We start from the raw sequence: 25,628 nt of genomic DNA, 5'->3' as shown, positions 1-25,628 counted from the left end.
TTCCTCTTAAAGACAATGTTGACTGTATCTTGGTGAACTTTTTGTTCATATCTTTATGTCATATTATTGGCAGATATTCATTCTTAAATTATAAAATCACAGAATTGGAAGAAGTCTTCTAAGTACAAACTATATTAACGCTATTCTATTGGTATGAAAACAAAAATGTAAAGGTATTTATAAGGGGAGTAACAAAAATTTTTAATATTCTAATATCTATTAATTTCATTATCAGCTTACCTATTTCTATTTTCAGTTTTTTATTTTCTGATATTCCCTAGGGCGTCCGTCCTGTAGCTCAGGCTGGCAATAAACATGGTGAACTTAGCCCCTTAGCCCTGTTTGCTTTCTTCGTGAATCGCTGCAAAGATAATCTTCATGTTGTAGTGGCCTTTAGCCCTATTGGAGATGCTTTTCGAAATCGCCTGAGACAGTTTCCATCCCTCATCAATTGCTGTACCATTGACTGGTTTCAGGTTTGTAATTTTTTTGTTTGGGGGAGGGCAACTAAATATTTTGGAATTTTACGAAAACCTTACTCAAGCTTCATTAAAATACATTCAGCAAGTGTTTCTTGATCACTTACTCTAATGAAAGGCATAGGTTAGCACCAGGGATTGATAAGACTACATGTTCCCCACAAATTGCTCACCCACTAGACAAGAAGACAGAAAAGGCAATCAGCAAATGAGCAGTAATGATTATATAAAAAAGCCATAATCTTGATGTGCAAAAGTCGTACTTGAGACTAGGAGTCTCTGACATATGAAAATGTGTTAGTTGCATATAGGAGGGATATATTAGAAACCAATAGAGTGTATTATGTATATACACATATATACACTAGTACATGTATGTAAAGAAATATATGTGCATATATATATATATATTTATGTCAGATATATCATATATATGATAAGGAATTAGCTTGCATGATTATGGAGGCTGATGAGTTAGTTCTAAGACCTGCAGTTGGAAAGCTGGAGATCAGGAGAGCTGTAGTTCCAGTCTGAAGGCCAGCAAGCTTGAGACCAGTAAGAGCTGATGTTTCAGTTCAAGTGTAAAAAACTGATGTCCCAGGTTGAAGACAGGCAGGCAAAAGGAATTCCCCCTTATTCGGGGAGGGTCAGCCTTTTTGTTCTTTTCAGGCAGGCCTTCAACTGATTGGATGAGGCTCACTCACAGAAGGGAGGGCAATCTGCTTTTCTGACTCTGTGGAAATAAATATTAAACTCATTCGTAACACGCCTCACAGAAACACCCAGAGTAATGTTTGACCAAATATATGGTCAAGTTGCCACATAAAATCAACCATCACATGGGGATAGTATGCACAAAGGTATAACAGTGCAGAGGGCATGGCTCATTTAGGCAACTACATATAGTTTGGTAAAACTGACTGGCAATGAGGGCAGCAGGAGTTAAGTTGGAGCTTTAAGTCAGTGACAGGTTATAAAGGAATTTGTAAATATGCCTAGGAATTTGGTTTTATTCCAAAGATGCTGCTTGGTGATTAACATATATTTAGCTAATCCTTATTTTAGAAAAGCAAAACAATTGGAGGCTGTATGGTGAATGATTTAGAGTGGATCATGCCAGCACCAAATGATGACTGCCACCTTACTTAATCTTAAGGCAAATTGTCACTGCCTGTATACAACAATTAAGTATTTATGCTTTTGAGAACAGTAGCTTATGGTGCCTTCTGTTTATTGCTTTATGTCCAATAGAATGTGGACTATTGATCACTGGATAATTTCTTTTAAAAATAAATGTCTGATACTAACCTGTTTTATTCTCTTTTGCTTATTTGCCAATTGCATGTTTGAGAAACTAACTCTGTCCATTTGAGGATAGCACATTTATTTCAGCTAGTGATGTTTTAGTGTTTATACAGCAATAAAAGCTGTGTGAAACAATTTTGCTTTTTATGCAAACTATATCTTAATACTGCTTTCATTAAGTAGCCAAAGCAAAACCAAACACACAGAGAAAACCTGTCCTACCATAAGTTTTGTGAAATCTTATAAATACAATTCTACTACTTTTGGATATCTTTTTTTAACCATGAGACTTTCTATTCTAAGTGATTCTTACTTACTGGGGAACATTTTTAAAAGAAGGAACTGGGAGTTGCAAATAGATAAGGAAAGTTAAGTGGTTAACAGAGAGGAATAAAGATTTACAATGAAGCTGTGGGGACACAGAACCTGTGTCAGACAAACTGATGGCATTGTTTGGGGCCTGGGTTTGTGAAATTCAGGAAGTGAGTGTAAACCACTGTGTGTCACATAATCAGGAAGGCATTGACTTTTTTGATAGATCTCAAGTCCCCAAAGTGGGGTGTATACTTACCAGAGGTGGCAAAACAATTCAGAGAATAAGGGAAGAAATTATTGGAATATTCATTTTGTATGAAATACTTCCTATGGATTAACATTGACACCCTTGCTCAATTTGTATAGCCATGCATGATATGTAAGATAACCTTAGCGATTCCAGTAGTGAACTGAAAATTGAAGATATGATGTAATCATAAGTGGACAGTGAGAGAATGGCATAAACTAGCTTATGCTCTTTATTAGTCACATCATGAAGCAAAACCAATGACTACTTAATAAGATCTGACAAGATGCTGGTAAAAATAAATTCCAGAAGGCTATTTGGAATATGGAGTTATATCAACTAGTTAAACAATAAATCTTATCCCCAGGGTATCTCATGCCATGCAATATCAGCTTATGATGGCATGGGGACACTATTGGTTACCTATCAACAGTTATTTTCTACCCACCCCATCCTTGCTGACAGAATTTTGATATTGTTTGGGAAATCACCCTTTATGTAGATTGATTCCTAGTTGGTCTAAATCAATATTGATACTCTCAATATTACTGTTACGTGGCTTATAAATGTGTCTGTTCATGACCTATTCCTTGCCAATAGGGTCCTGAGTTAAAGTCTGCTTTGGGGAAAAGTTGTTGTTTTTTTTTGTTATTTTTTGTTTTGTTGGTTTTTTTTTTTACTATGAAAAAGTATTGCATGGTAGGAAAAGGTCCTTTTCTGTCTTTCCACCTTGTTGCTTGAGGATGTAATGTCCATTGCCACAGCATTCTGGGACAAGCCCAAGGATGAAATAAAATGCACTGAGAATGGTGGAGCAAAAAGCCAGAAAAAAACTGGATCCTCAATGACATGATTGAACTTCTAAGTTAAGCAACCCTGGAAATACCCTACTTCTGAACTTATTATAAATATCCCCCTTGAAGACACGGTAAGACTGTGTCTTAACCATAAACATTCTAACTGCTACAGAGAGTATTAGACCTTCATGATTTGCAGGATAATTAACAACTAAGCACTTAGAATGCAAAGATAAACTTTTGTAATGTTTTCAATGATGTATAAGTCATATGACACTTATTCTGGCCTTTGACAAAAATTCACTAATAATAAATCTTTACACGCTTCTACTAAGGTTTAAAAAATGTGTTAATACAATAAAACCATATGGACACAGGGCTGGGCAAAAGTAGCTTTAAAGTTGTTCATATGGAAATATATGTAATACATAAATAAACTTTCATGTGCTCACAACTGTAAACCTAGTTTTGTCCATGCCTGTATAATACATTAATAAATATGAATACATTGGCCGTTTGTGCTTAAAACATTTTTACTAATGGAGTGTTTGATCAAAAAAGTTTGAATTTTACTAGGAAGAGGGTCAGACATTGAAAAAATTGATCTTAAAATACATATTATTTGCTTACAAAGGAAAAAATTACAAGCATCTTGTTAAATCTAAGTGAAAGGAAATTTGGAAAATATTCTAATAAGCAAATAAAGATTAATTACTCATTTAACATAAGTAATTTCATCAAATAAATATTTCAAATATATATTGACAAGTTCTATTTTAGATATTAAAGATAACAGTGATGAGAAAAATGAAGTCCTTGCTTTTATGGATTTTACATTTTAATCAGAAGGGAGACAGAAAATCAAGAAATGAACAAATAATTATATATCAGATACTTTCAAGTGCCAAGAAAAATAAATTCAGGATAAGGGAAAGTGTAATGAAGGAAGGAATGAAGTTTTAGAAAAAATGCTCTGGGAAGACTTTGCTGATAAGTTGGCATTTGAACAGAGATGAGAAGGAGTGAACCAAAGGGAATCTTAGGTGAGGAGAGTCCTAGTTAAGAGTGAACAGAAGTTCAAAGGCCCAGAGGCAGGGACATGCTTGACATAGTCCACGAAGAGCAAAGGAACCGTTTCATGGAGACAGGAAAGATTTGAAAAGAAGTAAATTTGTGAGGAAGAAAATAAAAGATTAGCTTTGGATATAATGTTAGGAATTGTGATGGGCTATTTGTAACAGAAACCCAAACTAAACCCATAGAGTTTTCCCTCTGATATAGAAAAAAACCTGAAGGTAAGCTGACTGGGGCTTTTGTGGCTCAACAAAGTCACCAGAATCCCAAGTTTTTCTGCTTTACTATCCTTAGCATGTAGTTTCCATCTTAAAGTCATCTTATGGTCCAAGGTGGACGTTGGAGCTCCAACTTTCACATCTTATGTTCCAGGCAAGAAGTAGAGTAATGAGAAATAAGGCAAAAAGGATGCATGCCACGTCGATGTAACCCTCTAAAGAGCCTTTCCTGAAATCCCCACCTAACAACTGTGTATATGTCTTTATCCACTCTGAATTGCAAGGAAGTCTAGGAAATGTACTCTTGGCTGGGCATGTTACTGTCTAGAATATAATTGGAATCCTAAGGAAAAGGGGCTTATAGATATTAGGTGGGCAATTAGCTGCCTCTGCCACTGTCATACTAAGTTTGGGATGCCTATACACCCAAGTGGAAGAGTTAAGAAAGCAGTGAAGTATAGCTTTCATATGCAAAACTAGTGGCCCGGTGCATGAAATTTGTGCACATTAAAAGGGAATTAATTAGAGGAAATCTTACCTAATAATAGAGAAACATGTAAATTGACCATACCTCCGCTAAGCCCACAGCCAATCAGAGTGAGTATGCAAATTAACCCAACAAAGATGGTGCTTAATTTGCATACATGCCTGGGTCCCAGGAACCTCCTTGGCACCCAGGTCACTCCCAGCCAGCCATCAGGCAGAGGCTTTAGGCTTGGGAAGGGGCCAAGCCTGCAATTGGAGGGGCGGGGAAGTCCCCTTCTCAAGCCTAAAGCCTGGGGCGGAGGCTTTAGGCTTGGGAAGGGGCCGAGCCTGTGATCGGAGGAGCTTGGGGGGAACCCCTTCCCAAGCCTAAAGCCTGGGTGGAGGCTTTAGGCTTGGGCAGAGGCCAAGCCTGGGATCAGAGGGAAGGGGATAAAATCAATGGAAACATATCCTCAGGTGAGGATAAAAAGGAAAATAAAGAAAGAAATGTCATATCCTATGAAAGACACATCTTGAAAATGCTTAAAGAAAGTTGTCATTTTTTCATGGTGAAGGGACTGGAGTCTATGTTGATGAAAATACCTTGGCGGCTACGGTGACTGGCAGTGGCTGCAACAGCGGGGTGATGGGGCTGGTGCCTTCCCCTGATCAGCCCGGTCGCCTCCCACAAAGGGAGGCCAGCCCAACAGGGAGCGGGCTTAAGCCATCAGTAGGACATCCCCTGAGGGCTCCCAGTATGTGAGAGGGGGCAGGCTGGGCTGAGGGACCCCTCCCCAGTGTATGAATTTCATGCACCGGGCCCCTAGTATTTTAATGTTGCCATTTGCCCTTTCTCTATAATAGAAGTGTCAGAGATGAAAGAAAATTAGTAAAATGTATATGAAAATCTTCCTCCTGTCAAAGTCTGGGGTGTGCCACAGGACCCAGAGTCAAGGCACCGCCCACCCACACACGCCTTGAAATTGCATGAGACCCAGACCCGGCCAGCCCCACCCCCCATTGGGTGAGATCCAGACCCAGCTGGCCTGTCCCCCGTCAAGCCCCGCTGGGCAGGGGCACAGACTCAGGTCCCCGGTCAAGCCCTGCTGGGCGAGGGGTGCAGCCTCAAGTCTCCTGGCCTGGCACCAGGGCGGGGGGCATGCCTTAGGTCTCCTGTCAAGCCCTGCTGGGCAAGGGGTACAGCCTCAGGTCCCCTGGCCTGGCACCGGGCAGGAGGGCATGGCCTGAGGTCCCCCGGTCCAGCACCAGGGCGGGGGCGTGCCTTGAGGTCCCCTGTCAAGCCCCACCGGGTGAGGGGTGCGGCCAAGGTCCCCAGTCAAGCCCTGCTGGGCTGGGGGCACAACCTCAGGTCCCCCACCCCGGCCTGGTGCCACACAGCCTCAGGTCCCTGCTGATTGCTCATTAAGGCTCTTACGGGAACCCCGCCTCCGCTGTGGGTGCAGCCATCTTGTGATGGCGTGAGGGTCAATTTGCATATTACCTCTTTATTATATAGGATATCATTGACCTTTCATGTTATCTTTTTTTTTAATTTCTTTATTGATTAAGGTATCACATATTTGTCCTCGTCCCCCCATTCCCATCCCACCCCCCTCCCCACACATGCCCCCACCCCCCTGTTGTCCTTAACCGCCAGTTAGGCTCATATGCCTGCACACAAGTCCTTTGGTTGATCTCCCCCTTTACCCCCACCCTTCCCTACCCTCCCCCCGAGGCCCGACAGTCTGATCCATGCCTCCTTGTTTCTGGGTCTGTTCTTGTTCATCAGTCTATGTTGTTCATTATTTCCCCTAGATGAGTGAGATCATGTGCTATTAGAAATACACTTATAAGAACCGAAAATGAGACAAGCAATAATGGTTATGGTGACAGGAAAATGAATCAGTGTGTAGTGAGTTTCTTTCTGGGCCAACAGTTCTTTTGAGACCCAATTTCAATGTCCAACAGTTCCTTATGTGTACATGTCAGCACTGACATTTCAGTTCTGGATGGTGGACAAATGGTGGTAATGCAGGTCCGACTCTGTCTGGTTTGGTCCTGGGCAATCTGCAGTGATGCACAGCTGCTAACTGCTAGTATGGGAAGGCCACATCAGCGTCTTCCGTCTCTGGACTGCTTATCTTCTGTCTTCATGGCTGGAGTAGTCCTGTCGATTCCTCTCTTGCTGGAATCCACATGGTCTCGGAGTTGTTTTCTGAAAATATACAAACATATTCTCTACCAAAAGTTAATAAAGGAATATTTTCTATAAATTTGACTGGGGGTCCTTTTTCAATTTTTGCCCAAATGATTTTCCTCTGGCTTGTTTTGTCACCTTGTGTGTTTTTCATGGGTGTCTTGCTTTTAGCCTTACAGTTAATTTTCTGAAGTATTAATTTTAGTTTATGAACATATTAATTAGATCTTTCATAGATTTACTTGTGACCTTAGTCCCCTAATCCTGTTTTCCCCATTAGGGTTTAATTTTCTCAACCCTAAATTATTCTCGTATAGAAAGGCATTTAATTTACATGGAGTAGGATATTCATCTTAAATTTTACAAGTTTTCTTTTTTTTATTTTTAGCCATGGCCCGAAGATGCCCTTGAGCTTGTAGCTGTGAAATTCTTAGAGACACTGGAGCTTACTGACGTTGAACGACGAGAGATAGTTCCAATCTGCAAACATTTTCACACTTCTATTATGGATCTTTCAGAAAGGTTAATGAATTTTTAAATTACAATAATGTCATATTTTGAAACATCTCTTTCTGTGAAAGTCCAAAATTTTAATAGGGTTTCTATGTTTTCTAGATCTCTCTGATTACTTAATTAGTAAACACCCTCAGCTTGCATAGAAAGCTACTTGATCTAGCTTTAACAAAAAAAGGGGAGTTTGCCGAAACCGGTTTGGCTCAGTGGATAGAGCGTCAGCCTTCGGACTCAAGGGTCCCAGGTTCGATTCCGGTCAAGGGCATGTCCCTTGGTTGCGGGCACATCCCCAGTAGGGGGTGTGCAAGAGGCAGCTGATCGATGTTTCTCTCTCATCGATGTTTCTAACTCTCTATCCCTCTCTCTTCCTCTCTGTAAAAAATCAATAAAATATATTTTTAAAAACGGGGTGGACTTTATCATAAAGATACAGAGGTGTCTGACAAAGCTTAAGGGAAAGAATTCAGCTGGGTCTCAGAAGTGACTGGAAGCAGGAATTAGAAAGCCGTTCTAAAACCAGAACTGCCTTTTCTCTATTTCTCATTCCTGCTTTTGTCTGGGCATCTACTTACTTCTTTCTCTTTGTAGACTGAATTTTCTGCTTCCCAGGGCATATGGAGGAAACTGGCTGCCTCTCAATTCTCAATTTACTTCTTGCAATTCCAGCTATAGGCAGAGACTGATTGCCTGTTTCCAACTCCCCATTCCAAATTTGTTCCAAAATGTGATTAGCCTCATTTGTCTCCAGTGTCCAACTCTGGTCTGATCAGCTATAGTTAGGATAGCAATTTTCACAGAACCAACATTGCTATGGGGCACTGAATGGAAGTTCTCAGATAAAGGGAGCTGATTGGTAGGCTGTGGATACTTCAAAAGTGTCTGTTTTACCTCTGTTAATCTCTGAGATCTTCATTTCAAAGGTGCATAAGCCCAAGTGCTCATATCTCTATAGAATAGAGTATATTGCCTATCCAGGTAGCATGGTTGGCTTGGACAGTTGCATCAAGGAGAGGGCTCTAGTCTACATACTTGCCATGAAACATCATTGCTTTCATTGTTTCTGTTTGTATGTGTAGTAATCTCATACTTCTTGGCCATACCCCATTCAGCTGACAAGTGACACACTTGTGCAAAGAATGATGACTCATTCTTACTATCCTATCTGCAATCCCCTTTCCTACTATACTTACACAATATCTTGGGTCCCTTACAGGGTTAGATCTTCATGGCTTATGAAACATGTAAAAAGGCCTATATCTTTCTTGCTTAGTTCACCTTTGATACAGATCTATTGATTTGTGCTTTTTAAATACATCATTGCTATTTGATATTTTGTAGATAAGAAATTGGAATGTGGTTATGTGTAGAATTCTAGAACTCAATTACTCAGCATCCTCTAAATAAAATTAACTTCGCCCAGCCGGTGTTGCTCAGTGGTTGAGCGTCAACCTAGGAACCAGGAGGTCATGATTCGATTCCCTGTCAAGGCACATGCCCAGGTTACAGGCTCAATCCCAGTAGGGGGTGTGCAGGAGGCAGTCAATTGATGATGTTTCTCTCTTCCTTCATCTCTCTAAAAATCAATAAAAACATATAAATTTTTTTAATTTTAAAAATTAACCTTTATTCTTAAATGCTTGTTGTTAATGCTATGTTGAATTTACTTCTTACTTTCTGAAGCCTATTACTTATATTAAGATATATGATCTGCCTCTCTTTTAGGTTCTTGCAGGAGTTAGGACGACATAACTATGTTACTGCTACTTCTTATCTTGAACTTATTGCCTCATTTCGACAGCTTTTGACTCAGAAGCGACAAGCTGTTGTGGAAGCAAAACAAAGATATGTGAATGGGCTTGACCAGCTAGCTTTTGCTGAATCTCAGGTACATTTGACAGCTCAAAATGGTAATATATAATAGGAAATGTAAGAAATAATATGGGCCAGGCACTGTGTTATATGTTTCACATGTATTCCTTCAATTATCTCTCATAACAACTCCATGAGGTAAAAACTTTTATGATCTATATTTTACAGATGATTAAAGTGAGTTTTAGAGAAGTTTACTAAGTTACCCAGACCGCACAGACTCAGATACATCTTGTTTTAGTCTTCATTTTTTTGGAATTTGGAGAGAATATAAGAAGTCTGGGTTGACTTTTTATTTTAATGGCTGGCAAAATAAAAGATTGGTGTTTTTTTAAAAAAATGAGTCAAGTACTTCTAATGCTTATTAGCATTATTTCAATGTAAGCAATAGTATAACAGGGATACTCCAAGCTGCCACCTTCTTTTCTATCTGCATTTCTTCTGTGGCAACTGCATTCTCCTGCTGCCCTGTCATATACTCAAGGAAGATAAAATATTTTGTAAAGGAAATTGGCCATACTCTCACTATTTCTTTTATCATGTAAAGAACTGGAAGAAAAAGTTAAGATTTTCTGGCCCTAATACTTTATGATACATTTAAGTTCTGGTTTTCTATGTTTGGTTTCTGTAGTTATTGTAACTATGAAAACTTAATGATGAATTGTCTATTTAGGTTGGTGAAATGAAATTGGAGCTTGTTCAATTACAGCCCAAATTGGAGGAAGCTAAAATTGAAAATGCACATATGATGCAGGTAGAGTATCGTGAATGTTTATTTTAATTGATGTCAGAAGACAATTGAAATATGTAAAATTAGCTTTGAAAATAAGCCTTAACACATTATTGTCTGTGTCCATAAGTTCTTTGGATAATCTCTTCTGGCCCCTTACCCCTTCCCTCTGAAATATAGTCAGTCTGTTGCATGCTTCAAAGTATCTGGGTCTATTTTGTTCTTCAGCTTATTTTGTTCATTAGATTCCACATATAAGTGAGATCATGTGGTACTTGTCTTTCTCTGACTGGCTTATTTCATTAGCATAATACTCTCCAGGTCCCTCCATGCTGTCTCAAAGAGTAAAAGATCCTTCTTTTTTACAGCTACAAATGTACCACAGTTTTTTTTGTTGTTGTTTTTTGTTGTTTTTTATCCATTCATCTGCTGATGGGCACTTGGACTGTTTCCAGATCTTAGCTATTCTAAATAACACTGAGGGGGCAGGAGAAGAATGAAGGGGGCCAATGGGGGAGGGAGGGGAACATCTGTAATACTTTTCAACAATAAGGATAAATTTTAACAAAGAAAATAAGCCTCAATTTTTGCCACTAGATCTTAGGGACTTTACCCTTTTCTCTTGATTGGCTATCTCTTCGGGTTTCTTTCATTCATTTTTTAAGGGAAGGGGGAAGCCCATTACCAAATTAGGTTACATGTATTTGCATTTCTCCTCATTTTACCTTGGGCTTTTCTACCTTTCAAAATTCCCTACTTTTCAAACATTATTTTATCTCCAGAAGGGAGAAAGCAATAGAATGTTTCAGGAATTGTCTTTATTTTTTTCTTTAGGTTATTGAGATAGAGTCTGCACAAGTAGAAGCAAAAAGAAAGTTTGTGAAATTAGATGAAGAGATAGCCAGTGGAAAGGCTGAAGAAGCCCAACTTCTGAAAAATGAGTGTGAAAGTGACTTAGCTGAGGCGATTCCAGCCTTGGAAGCAGCTCTTTCTGCACTGGATACACTAAAGGCAAGCTTTGGCATTAGTTACCTTATGTTTCACCAATAAAGTAAAATTGTGTACAGATACTTGTTTAATTAGGAGTAGTTTTATTTCAGTGGATGATATTATATTGTTTTTGTCCAGTCAAATTGAATTTGACTTTTTTTTTTAAGTCCTTACCTGAGGATATGTTTTTACTGATTTTTTAAAAAAAGAGATTGAGGAAGTGGGGGGTGGGGGGATAAAAGAAAGAGAGAGAGAGAAAGAGAGAGATATGAGAGAGAAACATCTCAGTTGCCTCCCATATGAGGCCTGACCAGGAATCGAACCCACAACCTTTTTGATGTATGGGATGACATTCCAAACAACTGAGCCACCCAACCAGGGCTGAAATTTGACTCTTAACAGCTCCTCTTTGATATATTATATTATTTTTTGCTTTTCATATATTATTTATAATTTTCATTCAGGATATTCCAATGAAAATGGAACAAACAGACTCCAAGAGGTCAAAGTAGTTCTGTACATGGACCAGAAGGCATATGTTAAACTAGAGGCCTGGTGCATGGATTCATGCACTAGTGGGGTCCCTCAGCCTGGCTTGTGCCCTCTTGCAATCCAGGACCCCTCAGGGGATGTCAGATAGCTGGTTTCAGCCCGATCCCTGAAGGCTCATCAAGACAGGAGGGATCCCAATCCTGTGCATTGAGCGTCTTCCCCCTGGTGGTCAGTGCATGTCATAGTGACGGGTCGACCGGTCGAACAATAGAATGGTCACTTAGGCTTTTATATATATAGATATATATGTAGATAATGTGGAGCTACCCTTCTGCAGCCTCCTGAACATGCATGTACAGAAGAACATAAAGATCTCCAATACAGATGTGGGTTGTATATGACTTCATATAGTTTTTTTTTTTTTTTTTCCGTGATGAGAGAGAGGTCAGTTTGTTCCATTTATTTATGTATTCACTGGTTGGTTCATGTATGTGCCCTGACTGGGGATTAAACCTACTACCTTGACTGGGGATCAAACCCACAACCTTGGCGTGTGATGCTCTAACCAACTGAACTATCTGGCCAGAATTATATAAGACTTTAGGCAAGACCAGAACAACCTCATCAAAGGAAGCAAGAAAGATAGCTTATGTTGACTAGGGAGGCCCAGTGTAGTATAGTGGTTCAGTATATTCAGACCACTCTCTACCTTCTTTTTTTTTTTCTAATTAAAAAATATTTTATGGAAGAATTAAAAAGATGCAATAGTGTCAGAGAAAAAGCCATGATCCCAGAAGCAGAATATTCTAACAACATAACTTGAAAGAAACTATGCTATAAAAACAGATTGTTGATTAACAGAAACTCATAACAAAACACAGAGAGCTATCACAATGGTGCTGTAATAACACTTGGCTGCTGAATTCTCTCAATACATTAAATGTATCCTCGGAGACCAAGTTACTTTAATTTTTCTTAAAAGACAATTTATTATAGCTTTGTTTTCTTCTCATGATGTCATAAAAATATATCCAATGAAGAAAAGAATGCAACTTCTAAATAACTTACATAAAATGTACTAATGTGTGCCAACACTTTGGTTTAATACATTGGTTATTATTTAAACAGCACACAACAATCTATTGTTATGACAAATCCTTACCACAATGCGATATTCCATGTATCACATGTATCAAAACCCACTGTATGTCACTGTCATGGCATACATAAAATTAACAGCCTAAGGCTGTTAACAATTTAAATATTGATATGTTTTCAATTAAAAAGGCAACATTTTCAGATCTAATACAAAAATCTATTTAAATTACTACTAGTCCTAGTTGGTTTGGCTCAGTGGATAGAGTGTCAGCCTGTGAACTGAAAGGTCCCAGGTTCGATTCTGGTCAAGGACACATGCCTGGGTTGCAGGCTCGATCCCCAGTAGGGGACATGCAGGAGGCAGCTGATCAATGTTTCTCTCTCATCATTGGTATTTCTATCTCTCTCTCTCTCTTTCTCTCTCCCTCTCTCTTCCTCTATGAAATCAATAAAATTTTTTTAAAAAGATAAATAACTACTTAAAAAAAAAACAACACCAACAACTTATGCTTCTGTTGGCCCAAAGCCAGAAAATGCTTGTATCCAATTTTTTTTCCCCAAATATAAAAATATTTACTCTTAATAGCCATTTCTGTCTTCTTTGGAGAAAGGTCTATTCAAGTCCTTACTCCACTTTTAAATGAGGTTACTAGGATTATTTATTTTTAATTCTGGAATTGTAGGTGTTCCTGTTACATTTTTGGAGATTAACTCCTTATCAGATATATGGTTTGAAAATATTTTCTCCCATTCTACAGGCTTTATTCTTTTTCACTCTGTTGATTGCCCACCATTGCTGTGCAGAAGCTTTTATTATTTTTTTTATGAATCTTTATTGTTCATATTACAATTGTTTCTCCTTTTTCCCCACGTATCTCCCCACCACCCAGTTCCCACCCCCCCTCTGCTCTTACCTCCCCCCCACTGTCCTCATCCATAGGTGTATGATTTTTGTCCAGTCTCTTCCCATACTCCCCACACAGACACCCCTTTCCCCCTGAGAATTATCAATCCACTCCCATTCTATGCCTCTGATTCTATTAAGTTCACCAATTTATTCTGTTCCTCAGATTTTGAATTCACTTGACTTTTAGATTCACTTGTTGATAGATATGTATTTGTTGTTCATAATTTTTATCTTTCTTCTTCTTTTTCCTCTTTTTAAAGAATACCTTTCAGCATTTCATATAATACTGGTTTGGTGGTGATGAACTCCTTTAGCTTTTTCTTATCTGTGAAGCTCTTTATCTGCCCTTCAATTCTGAATGATAACTTTGCTGGGTAGAGTAGTCTTGGTTGTAGGTTCCTGCTATTCATCACTTTGAATATTTCTTGCCACTCCCGTCTGGCCTGCATGGTTTCTGTTGAGAAATTAGCTGATAATCGTATGGGAGCTCCGTAGGTAACTAACTGTTTTTCTCTTGCTGCTTGTAAGATTCTCTCTTTGTCTTTTGCTCTTGGCATTTTAATTATGATGTGTCTTGGTGTGGTCCTCTTTGGATTCCTTTTGTTTGGGGTTCTGTCCGCTTCCTGGACTTGTAAGTCTATTTCTTTCATCAGGTGGGGGAAGTTTTCGTTCATTATTTCTTCAAATAGGTTTTCAGCATCTTGCTCTCTCTCTTCTTCTGGTACCCCCATAATTCTGTTGGTACGCTTGAAGTTGTCCCAGAGGCTTCTTACACTATCTTCAACTTTCTGAATTCTCTTCTCTTCATGCTTCTCTGGAGGAGTGTCCTTGGCCTCTTTGTATTCCAAATCTTTGAGTTGATTCTTGCAATCCTCTAGTCTGCTTTTGGGTCTCTGTATAATATTTTTTATCTCAGTCAGTGTATGTTTAATTTCTAGTTGGTCCTTTTTCATATCCTCAAGGGTCTCATTGAATTTATTGGCCTTTTCCATGAAATTCTTGAAAAACCTTATAACCGTGGTTTTGAACTCTATGTCCAGTCGCTTGTTCTCCTCCATCTCTTTGGTTTGTGATCTGTTTCCTTGCCTCCTCATTTTCACTGCTTCCCTGAGTTGGTTGGGTAGCTTTGTGTACTAGGTGTCCTATTGGTTCAACGGGTCAGCCTCCCAGTTACTTGAGGTGGACACTCTTGGTGTACCCTTGTGTACTGTGTGTCCCCCAGCAGGAGCTACAGCAAGGACTAGTTTTCTCCTCCTTTGCTTGGGCAGTTTTGGAGCAGTCTGACTGGAGCTGCAGTTAATTTGGTTGAGCTGCCACAGAACAGGCCATTTATATGCAAAAGCCGCTGTGTGGAGCCTGGGCGGGTTTGTAGAATGTGTGGGGCAGGGTCTCAGGGTGGGGCGGGGTCTCAGGGCGTCACTAGGCTAGGGCGTGGAAAACGGCGATGGCTGGCGTCAGCCGTCTCTGCCTTTCCACTTTTCCAGGTCTCTGTGCCCCGCGCTCCAGCGCAGTAAACAATGATTGCTGGGCGCACCTCTGCAAAAAAGTCACTCTCACTTTCCCACCCGATGGCCGAGAGTCCAGCTTCTCCCCGTAGGTGTCTGGGTCCCCCGAGTGTCCCCAGAAACTGGATTTCAGAGTGATTGGGAGCTTGTCTCCCTTCGGGTTGAAGAAAAGCCACACGCCCAGTCGCCCGCCACCAGCCCGATTCGCGCACCTCCATACCTCAGCTTTTCAGCGTTTGTGCTCCTTTCTCTTCTTAGTTGTAAATCTTCCACTCAGCCAGCTTTCCAGTGGTTCTGGGTGGTAGACGTTTTGTCTTTTAGTTGTATTTTTGAAATTGTTGTGCAAGGCGGCAGTTTAGTTGTTTAATTTTGCCGCCATCTTGGTTCCTCTGTTTGTATCCAATTTAAAAAAAAAAAAAAAAAGCAATTCTGCAATTTACAACTTAGACATTGCAAATTTTTTTAAAACTTTAGGCAGAGATTCAGGCCATTTATTCATTTAACCTTTGTAATCAATAGGAAAGAATAATGAAAGGATTTATGGTAAAAGTGTCTCTATTTTTGCTTTGCTTATATTAAAGAAATATTAAAGGGCTGGGGATCGAACCTGCAACCCAGGTACATGCCCTTGACTGGGAATTGAACCCGCAACCCTCTGGTGTGGGATGACACTCTAACCACTCAACCACACCGGCTAGGGCTCTAAGTATTTGTTATGTAAATTAGTGAGAAAATCTAGACCTAATTGGCCTGCCCACAATCCATGAACCACTACCAATTTATAAAAATGTTTTCAATATCCATAGCAAATTAATACAAAGAATAATGTAGTGAGTAAAAACTAAATTTACTTACTTGCCTTCTTTTCTAATCAGTGCCCTAACTTTTATGTAAGAGACCTGACAAGATGATGAGTTCAACCTATGGGTAATTCAGCATCTCAGAGGATCAAATTCTATCTGATGCCTTGTAGTTTTAAGATGTGAGATTATTATCATTTATTTTTATTGATTTAAGAGAGGAAGGGAGAGAGAGATAAAAACATCAATGATGAGAGAGAATCATTGATCAGCTGCCTCCTGCATGCCCCACACTGGGGATCAAGCCTGCAACCCAGGCATGTGCCTCAACTGGTTCATAGGTCGATGCTCACCACTGAGCTATGCCAGCCAGGCAAGACATGAGATTATTTCAGGGCATTTATAGAAATGCCCTAGTGCTCTCACTGTGCTGTGAGTCAGGAATTAAAAACCCTGAGCTTATTATTTTCTTCCTGTCTGCTCTTTGGAACATTTAAAGGCCACATTCTACCCAGTGGTCTTTCTTCATTTTCTCCTTAGACGTTTATCATAGCAGTCAATTATTCTGACAAAGCCTTGTTTTTAATAAGCACTCCATTGTAGATGATCATGAGCATTAATCTAAGTAACTATTTTATCACTGTGTATCATGGACATTCAGTACTCCATTCTCTGAAACTCACAGGATTCTTAATGTCTTCAAATCCCTCCAGCTATTTCATTGTGAGTCTGTTGCTTTTACCATTGTTGGTGTCAAATACTGTATTTGATATGACTTAAGGTTCAGTTGCAGAGAAGAGAATTGACTCTATTTAGTATAAGCTGATAGTACTTTTTCGGGAAGTTTACAAATGGATTACAGAATTGTTGGAAGAGCTGAAGAACAGATCATAGGCTGAGCTGTCAGGAATGATTCAAAGCCAAATTGCATAAATAGTCTACCAGAGGACCCTCTGAGTCAGAAGCTTGCAGTGCCTTCCAACAGAGCCACACCATCTCTACTATAATCCATGTGGGCAAAATAGATGTCTCACACTCTGCCCATCTCCCCACTTATTCATTGTGAGTTCTTTTATCATTCAAGTGATCTGATGGTGGAACCGAATGACCTCTCACAACTCTAGCTGCATGGGAAACTAAAATATATAGTTGTTAGCTTTCTAGCAATTACAAGAGAGGTCAGAGGATATTGGAGTGGATATTAAGTAAGTGAATCTGTTGTGTCTGTCATAACAATATATACCTTTTTTAAAAATAAGTTTGGAATTGGGACCTATCTCTTCTTACATTTTTGGGGGAGGGGGTTAAAACTAATCCTACATAATAAAAGCCTAATATGCTAAGTGTCTGGTCATCCGATCATCTGTTCAACCAATCAAAGCATAATATGCTAATGGTATGCTAAGGCTGCTCAACCGCTCGCTATGATGTGCACTGACCACCATGGGGCAGACAGTCAACCAGTCGACCAGTTGCTATGACATGCACTGACCACCAGAGGGCAAACAGTTGACCAGTCACCATGACGTGCACTGACCATCAGGGGGCAGACACTCCAACAGGTAGGTTAGCTTGCTGCTGGGGTCCGGCCAATTGGGACTGAGCGAGATGGGCCGGACATGCCTTGGAGCCCTCCTGCAGTCCCTCCCCAGCTGGCCAACCTCCCACATCCCTTCCCAGCCCCGATCGTGCAGCAGTGGGGTCCCTTGGCCTGGCCTGTGCCCTCTTGCAATCCGGGACCTTTCATGGGATGTTGAAGAGCCGGTTTTGGCCCAATCCTGCAGGCCAGGCTGAGGGACCCTGCTGGTGCACAAATTCATGCACCAGGCCTCTAGCATCTATGATAATAAAAGTGTAATATGCTAATTAGACCAGATGACCTTCCTTATGAAGCCAGGGCTGCGAAGGAAGCCCGGGTCCCAGGTGCCTGCCAGCAGCCAGAGGGAAGTCCCCGTCCCAGGTGCCAGAGGGAAGCCGGTGCTGGCAGCCAGGAGAAGGAAGGCCTACTCTTGTACGATTTCATGCATTGGGCCTCTAATTACATATAAGAAAATATAGAGTTAAGTCTTTGTCTGAATTTGGGTTCTTTACCTGGCTTCCATGTATAGGCTTGGTGTGTGCTTATATACAAATTTTGTGTTTAAGTGCAAAAATATATTTTCTGGAGGGTTTATAGCTGTCATAATATTCTCATAAGGATCTATGATCTTCCAGATGTTTGAGAACCATTGCTGTTAATCTGTGTTAATATTGTTTATTATAGTTATGCAAATCAAAAAACAATTACAATTTCAAATGAAAATTGATGTTTTACTTTAAAAGCTTATTATTTAGAAATAAACTATTCTGAAGATATCCTGTTTTCTTTTGATTTAGCCAGCTGACATTACAATTGTGAAATCAATGAAGAATCCTCCATCTGGTGTTAAGCTAGTTATGGCTGCTATTTGTGTCATGAAAGATATAAAACCAGAAAAAATTACAGATCCTTCAGGAACTGGAGGAAAGGTAATAACTAGAAACAGATTTAAAACATGTGCATGAATGTACAGAATACTTTATAGCAACTACTGTCAAATTAAATGTCAATAGTACCTAGTCCAGGGGAAAAAAACATTGTCTTCCAGATTGAATGGATTCAGAATCAATTATGGAAAACACTATCTATATTTATTCCAGAGCAAAACTAAGGTAGTATGGCATCAGAAAAATGTGGATCTAGTTGATTCCATCTCCTTTCCTGCCTATGCAGGGTTCCCTAATCTCATGGGGTTGGGATTGAATGAGCACTGGAATTCCTGAGCTTTTCCAGCCAGGATTCTCAAAAATCTGATATATAACCACATTGGGGTTGTTTCTGAGCATTCAAAATTCTGCTGTGTTACAGTCTAGAGAGGTTGTTAAAAGCATGTGCTCTGGGGCCAGAATGCCTGTCTTCAGGAATCCCAATCCCATTAGTAATGTGACCTTCAGCAAAATGCTTAATCTCTGTGAAACTATAAAAAGAGGGTTATCAAAAAATAAATAAATAAAAGGAAAAAAAGAGGGTTATCATAGTACTTGCCTCACAAAATTAATATGAGAATTAGATTAGTTAATACATATAAAGCTCTTATATATAAAGCTTCACAAACACTAAGCTCACAATACAAGTTAGCTTCTTATAGATCATTTATTATTCAAGGCTATATCCCTTTAAAAAGGAAGGCATAGCATCCATCCTAAAGTAAAGTTATAGACTTACTTTCTTTTTAGGTTTTTATACTTAGGTTAGAATCCCTGAATTGGAGAATTGAGTTGTTGTGTTGTGTTTTGTTTTTTTTTCATTCTATCCTTCTTTGGAGATAATAAAGAAAATAAATAGGCTCTTACTTTACAAAGTTATTTTCATGTACAACAATCACATACCACGTATCATTTCTCTTTCAATGTTTAATTTTTATAATAAATTTAATGTATAATCTCATGTTCATATTTTAAACATTTGATATATATATAATATGATCTTGGGGAGAGGAGTCTTTTATTTCCAAGAAGACAAAAGTTAATATTTTCACAGTATATAGTTTTTCTGGAAAATATATCTTAAACTTCAAGAAGAAAAATCTTATAGCAAGCATCTTTAATTATATATTTAATAAGTTTGCAAAATTTTATTTATAGATATTTGATTACTGGGCACCTAGCAAAAAACTTCTGGGAGATATGAATTTCTTAAGAGATTTGAAAGAATATGACAAGGACAACATTCCAGTGAGTTTCATTGAATTTTTTGTTTTTTACTAAATGTAACTTTGCTGAGATGTATAAGATCTTTAATATTATGTGATACTATATAAAACATAAGGAGATATTCCATTTTGGATTAAAATAATAAATAAAGGGACATTGTATTTGTTACTATTCTATGAATTCTCATAATGCATAGACCCTCTCTTGTTTCCAACCACTGAAAGTCATTTAATAATTTACTGTTTTAGTGTAATATTGACATGAAAAAGTTATTTTAAGTGTCTTCTTATAATAATTTATTAATCAGATACACAAATTTATGTGAGATAAAGTATAAAGCATTCTTTTCCATCAGCACCCTTGTTTATTTATTAATGTTTAATTGTCCTTTCTTCTTGTCTTCATCTTTTCTTAATCCACAAAAGTCTTTTAATTATTTTAGAAAAAATATTTTCCCTCAATATCTATAACAAGTTTGGATATTTTGCTCAAAAATGACTTATATTTCAACTATAATTATGCTTATTTTCAAATTATTTCGAAGTACTGACTGGTTTTTAAAGACAACATAACTTTTTTATACGAAAAATTTTTACTATGTGTGATTCTTTTTCACCTTATGATTGTGCGATATATGTTGAAACTTTAAGATCTAAATCTTTGTTTTGTAGGTGAATGTTATGCAGAAGATTCGTGGTGACTATTTAACAAACCCTGAGTTTGACCCCCCTAAGATTGCAAAGGCTTCTTCTGCAGCTGAGGGTCTGTGTAAATGGATCATGGCTATGGAAGTATATGACAGAGTTGCAAAGGTATTTTGAGGATCAACATATCCATTTTCTATTGAAACATTCCCAGAAATTAAAATCTATGCATGCATTTGCTATTTAAGACTTTCCTAAAAGTGCTACCAGAAAGAATTGTCCTGCTAAAGCATAGACATCAGACATCGAGTATCTAGTAGCTGAAGAGAATACTTTCATGTGACATACCTGGTTGGGGCTGTGTGAGTGCTGGTGCTGTGGGAGCAGGGATGACCACTGAAATTGGCCAGACTGACCTGTACCCATTGGGACCTGGGCCAAAAGAGAATTGGAGTTTAATGAAGGATGGGCATAAAAAAAGAAAAATCTAAAGCTTCAAGGGCAAAGTGACAGATTAAAAAATTAATTCTAAGCGTTAGAAGTAAGAAGATCCAAGTAGGGTTAAGAGGCAGAGCATGGAAAGATCCCCTAAAGCAATGGCATGCATTGATAGGAAACCTGTTATGGAGTAGCCCCTGGGGCCAACTTCCTGGGAGAGCAGAGAATGGTTTTAAGAGCATTTTGTAAATTTGGCTAGCAGAGGACCAGGAAAACACTGCAGCTTGCAGAATTCTACCCAGGGAAGCAGGAAATATAAATAAAAAGGCAGGTAAAAATACATGGTAACATGTGTTTAGAACAAACTCAGAGTACAGAATGAGTGATCAGGCTGTAACAATTGGGTAGGTACTACTAATAATGTTAGTTTCACAGGAGTAGACCTGTATACACCTGTTAAATAAATAAAATTAATTTTATCTGGGATGTTCTTCCATTGAGCCTCTTGTCCCTCCCCACAGTAGTCTCATACCAGGTCTGCAAGCTCTTAACCCACAAGACATGTAGAATCTTCTGGATCCTTTCCATTAAGCACAGAAGCCACAGTATTCAGGTTCTTTCCTGACTTCCCAGTCTACCCCTCCACACTACCATTTTAATTCACTGTTAAAGGGAGGTATCCAGCAAGGTCTCCTCCAAAGTCAAAAGTAGAAAGCAGATTTTCCTACTTTCTATCTATTTATTTAACATGTCTCCTTCAAGATTTCAGCCAATAGAAGAGATAGTGGGACATTCAGTGTCTGCTAACTTGCCTCCCTTTTCCCTCTTTGCCTTCACATTTATTCATGGCAGAAGGCTTAGGTGTCCCTTATTTCAAATATACATACTCTCTTTGGTCATCTAAATTCTTCCTAACAATGGCTTATAATACACTCAAAGATAAAATTGCAAACTCTATTCTTTTTTTTCTTTTTCCAACCACAGTTTACATTCATTATGCACCAGTTTCAGATGTATAGCAAAGTGGCTGGAAAACTATGCTCTCCTCAGAGTGGTCCCTGGCTGCCCTAAGCACCCAGCTGGCCCCATACCCCGTTATCTCAACATTACTGAATATATTCTCCATGCTGCAATCCACATCTCTGTGGCTGTTTTGCAACCATCAATTTGTGCTGCTAAATCCCTTTACCTTTTCACCTCGTTTCCTGACCCTCCTCTCCTCTGTTCTCTGTTTCTATGAGTCTGTTTCTATATTGCTTGGCAAACCCCTTTCTTGATATATTAATGAGCATAATAAAATTAGAACTTTTTTTCTCAACAAAAATGTGGGTTTTCAAGATTTGTTGAGGAAAATTCAGTTTTGGTAGTGAAATTGAACATCAAGGTCTCACCTGACTGAGAAATTCACAGACTTGGAAATGCAAAAATGAAAACCAACAACAAGAAAAAGCATATTCATGTATTTTAAACATTTATAATTCTATTACATATTTTTCTCTGTTTTTGGCAACTGTTCAATGGCAACTTATTTAGAGACATTTTGGTATCTATTGTGTCATTTTTTTGCTACATATTGTGACATTTTGTTAGTTCAGAATAATTTATCTGTTTTACATATGACAGTGTACTAGTTCAGAATGATTTATATATTTTACAAAATATATAAAGATACTTTAATTTATTTGTGTATAAAAAGATGTAAGATTTAAGGCAAAATGTTTATTTTATATGTTTTTTATTATAAGTAACAAGTGAATGTATAATAATACATGTTTTAAATTCATAATATCTATAAAGAATTATATAAATGTCAGTTTTACAGAGTATACATCACAGCTGCATCTATTGTTCCCAAACAGGTAGTGGCTCCTAAGAAAGCCCGTTTAACAGAAGCTCAGAAGTCCTTAGCTGAGATCATGGAAATTTTGAATCAGAAGAGAGCAGAATTGGCAGAAGTTGAACATCATTTGGAAACCTTACAAAATATATTTTTTGAAAAAACTGAGGAAAAGGCTCGTTTAGAAGATCAGGTGGAACTGTGTGCTAAGAAACTTGAAAGAGCCTCAAAACTAATTGGAGGACTGGGTGGAGAAAAATCAAGGTCATATTTCTGCTTATTTTAGCAACATATAAAAATATCAGGCTTGAATATGTGACTTTATTTGGATATTTATTATGATCATTGATTTTAAAATGGCTGGTTGAAAATGTGGGACATTCTACAAAGCACCTGGCCAAGGTTCTCCAAACAGAATATCAATGTCAAAATAAGTTGTTTGCAACTTGCTTTCAAATGTTTAACCCTTTGCACTCGCTTGCTTTTTTCTCGATTCCTTTATTCTACTCAGGATTTAATTTTTTAAATATCCCAGATTTTACAAAGCGTGGCAGTAGAATAAAAAACTGGAGTTTCTTTTCATACAAACTTATTTATTTGGATTTTTTTATATTTCAAATTATTGATACATTCAAAGAGTAATTTTAATCTCGACATCCGAGTGCAAAAGGTTAAAAAGAGAAGCAAATAAGGGAAGTGATTATTTTTATTGACTTTAGAGAGAGGAAAGGAGAGAGAGAGAAACATCTATGTGAGAGAGAAACATTGACTTGTTGCATTCCACACATGCCCCAAGGTATGTGCCCTAACAGGAATCAAATCTATCACCTTTTGGTGTATGGGGTGATGCTCCAACCAACTGAGCCATATTGGCCAGGGCAGGAAATGGTAATTTTTAATCTAAATGGTGAGTAGGTGTGTAATCACTGTACAGGTCTTTCTAGTTTTGCATATTTTTCCTGAAAAAAATGTTGCGGGTGGGGAGTAATGGATATATGGCTCACTCTGTTGAAATTTATTTCAAAGAAGATATAACTGGCTTGATCTAACCATGCCAGTTAGTTTTATTCTAATTATTTATTTGTACTGGCCAGCCAGCTACCTCACTTATCCTATCTAATAAAGAGGGAATATGCTATTTGACCCTCATGCCATTGCAAAGATGGCGGCGCCCACAGCCAATAAGGAGGGAATATGCTAATTGACTATCACACCCTCAAATATGGCGGTGCCCACAGCCACAAGATGGCGGCGCCCAGCCCCCTCAGCCCCGCCAGCACGCCTGCCTCTGGAGTCCCCCAGTCCCCTCAGCCCCCTAGCTGCCCAGGGCCGGTCTGAGGTGCAGGCAAGCCTTGGATGGCAGCTGCCCAGCTGCCCAGGGCCTGCTGAGGCTTGTGCTGCCGGCAGTGGCAGCAGCAGAGGTGTGATGGGGGTTTAGCCATCCCCAATTGCCAGGTCGCCTCCCGCCCCTGAGGGCTCCCGGACTGTGAGAGAGGACAGGCCGGGCTGAGGGACCCCACCTCCAGTGCATGAATTTTCATGCACTGGGCCTCTAGTTAATTATATTTGTTGAATGACTAGCATGATAAAGTAATATGCCTTTGAGTTTATAGTGCAGATTTGATGGTTTTGGAATGTTCTTTCATCACAAAGTTTTCATTAAATGGAAAAATATTATCCCTAGCAACAGCATATCAGCTTCTATACAACTTAAATATAATTTGGGTAATAAATTGCAGACTAACAAAAAGCACTGAAACAATAAATACTAAAACCACTATGATACCATTGTAATTAGCTATCCTACCTAATAAAACAGTAATATGCAAATTGACCGCAACTTCGCTACACCCAAGCCACACCCACCAGCCAAGCCCACCAGCCACGCCACGCCCATCAGCCAATCAGAGCGAGTATGCAAATAAACCTGACCAAGATGGCGGTTAATTTGCATACATAGGCTCCCTGAGCTGACCCCCTGTGACAGATTGCAGGGAGCTGGGGTCCGCTCTGGCACCAGACCAAAAGCCTCTGCTGGAGGCTTTTGGCCTGGAGCCGAAGCAGACACCCAGCTCCCCGCTTTCGATGGATGGTGGGCGTGGTGGACACCCAGCTCCTCGCTCTGATTGGATGGTGGGCGTGGCGAGCGGACCCCCTGCCATCGAAAGCAGGGAGCTGGGTGTCTGCTCCGGCTCCAGGCCAAAAGCCTCCACCTGAGGCTTTTGGCCTGGTGCACGAGCGGACCCCCTGCCATCGATCGCAGGGAGCTGGGAGTTTCTTCGGCCTGGTACACCAGCTGTCCCCCTGCGATTGATCACCTGGGCAAGGAGCTGGGGGTCTGCTTTCGGCCTGGGCAGGAGCGGACCCCCTGTGATTGATTGTAGGGAGCTGGGGGTCCGCTCCTGCCCAAGAGGCTTTCAGCCTGGGCAGGCCTGGGCAGGGGCTTAGCCGGTGATCAGAGGGAGCTAGAGAGGCCTAGGCAGGGTCCAGCCCTCCATTGGTGTGAACTATAGAGGAAACACCTTTTCTGACTGCACATTGGCTAAGCTTCCTGTATGCCACTGGTAATATTCTTAGTAATTGGGTAATAAGAATCCAAAAAGGTGATCTAGGGTTTTTCTACCACACTTCTGGAGAAAAAAATGAAGGTCCACTGCTGGAAGGCTAAGAAATGTCATTTCCTGCCCTAGCCGGTTTGACTCAGTGGATAATGCCTCAGCCTGCAGACGGCAGGGTCTTGGTTTGATTCTGATCAAAGGCATGTACTTAGGTTCCAGGCTCCTCCCTGGCCGGGGCCCAGATCAGGGCTCATGCAGGAGGCAACCAATCAAAGTGTTTCTCTCTGTCTTTCCCTTTCTCTTCCACATTCTCTAAAAGTCAATGGAAACATACCCTCAGGTGAGGATAAAAAATAAATAAAGAAATCCATATCCTATGAAAGACACACCTTGAAAATGCCTAAAGAAAGTTGTCATT

General features: G+C 39.5%; 1 protein-coding gene across 1 annotated transcript in view; it reads left to right on the top strand.

Annotated features, from left to right (window-relative positions):
* The window catches only part of DNAH12 (dynein axonemal heavy chain 12), a 229,555-nt gene that overhangs the window by 150,671 nt on the left and 53,256 nt on the right, over nucleotides 1-25,628 (top strand). Inside the window, exons 45-53 of the mRNA XM_054729795.1 lie at nucleotides 282-476; nucleotides 7,486-7,619; nucleotides 9,333-9,495; nucleotides 10,153-10,233; nucleotides 11,044-11,220; nucleotides 18,378-18,509; nucleotides 19,665-19,754; nucleotides 20,405-20,545; nucleotides 22,675-22,916. Of these exons, the coding sequence (XP_054585770.1) occupies nucleotides 282-476; nucleotides 7,486-7,619; nucleotides 9,333-9,495; nucleotides 10,153-10,233; nucleotides 11,044-11,220; nucleotides 18,378-18,509; nucleotides 19,665-19,754; nucleotides 20,405-20,545; nucleotides 22,675-22,916 (1,355 nt within the window). The remainder of the gene's footprint in view (nucleotides 1-281; nucleotides 477-7,485; nucleotides 7,620-9,332; nucleotides 9,496-10,152; nucleotides 10,234-11,043; nucleotides 11,221-18,377; nucleotides 18,510-19,664; nucleotides 19,755-20,404; nucleotides 20,546-22,674; nucleotides 22,917-25,628) is intronic.

This window comes from Eptesicus fuscus, chromosome 18, assembly GCF_027574615.1.
Source record: "Eptesicus fuscus isolate TK198812 chromosome 18, DD_ASM_mEF_20220401, whole genome shotgun sequence".
In the NCBI taxonomy this organism is placed as follows: Eukaryota; Metazoa; Chordata; class Mammalia; order Chiroptera; family Vespertilionidae; genus Eptesicus; species Eptesicus fuscus.
This window is presented reverse-complemented; position numbering and strand designations above follow the sequence as displayed.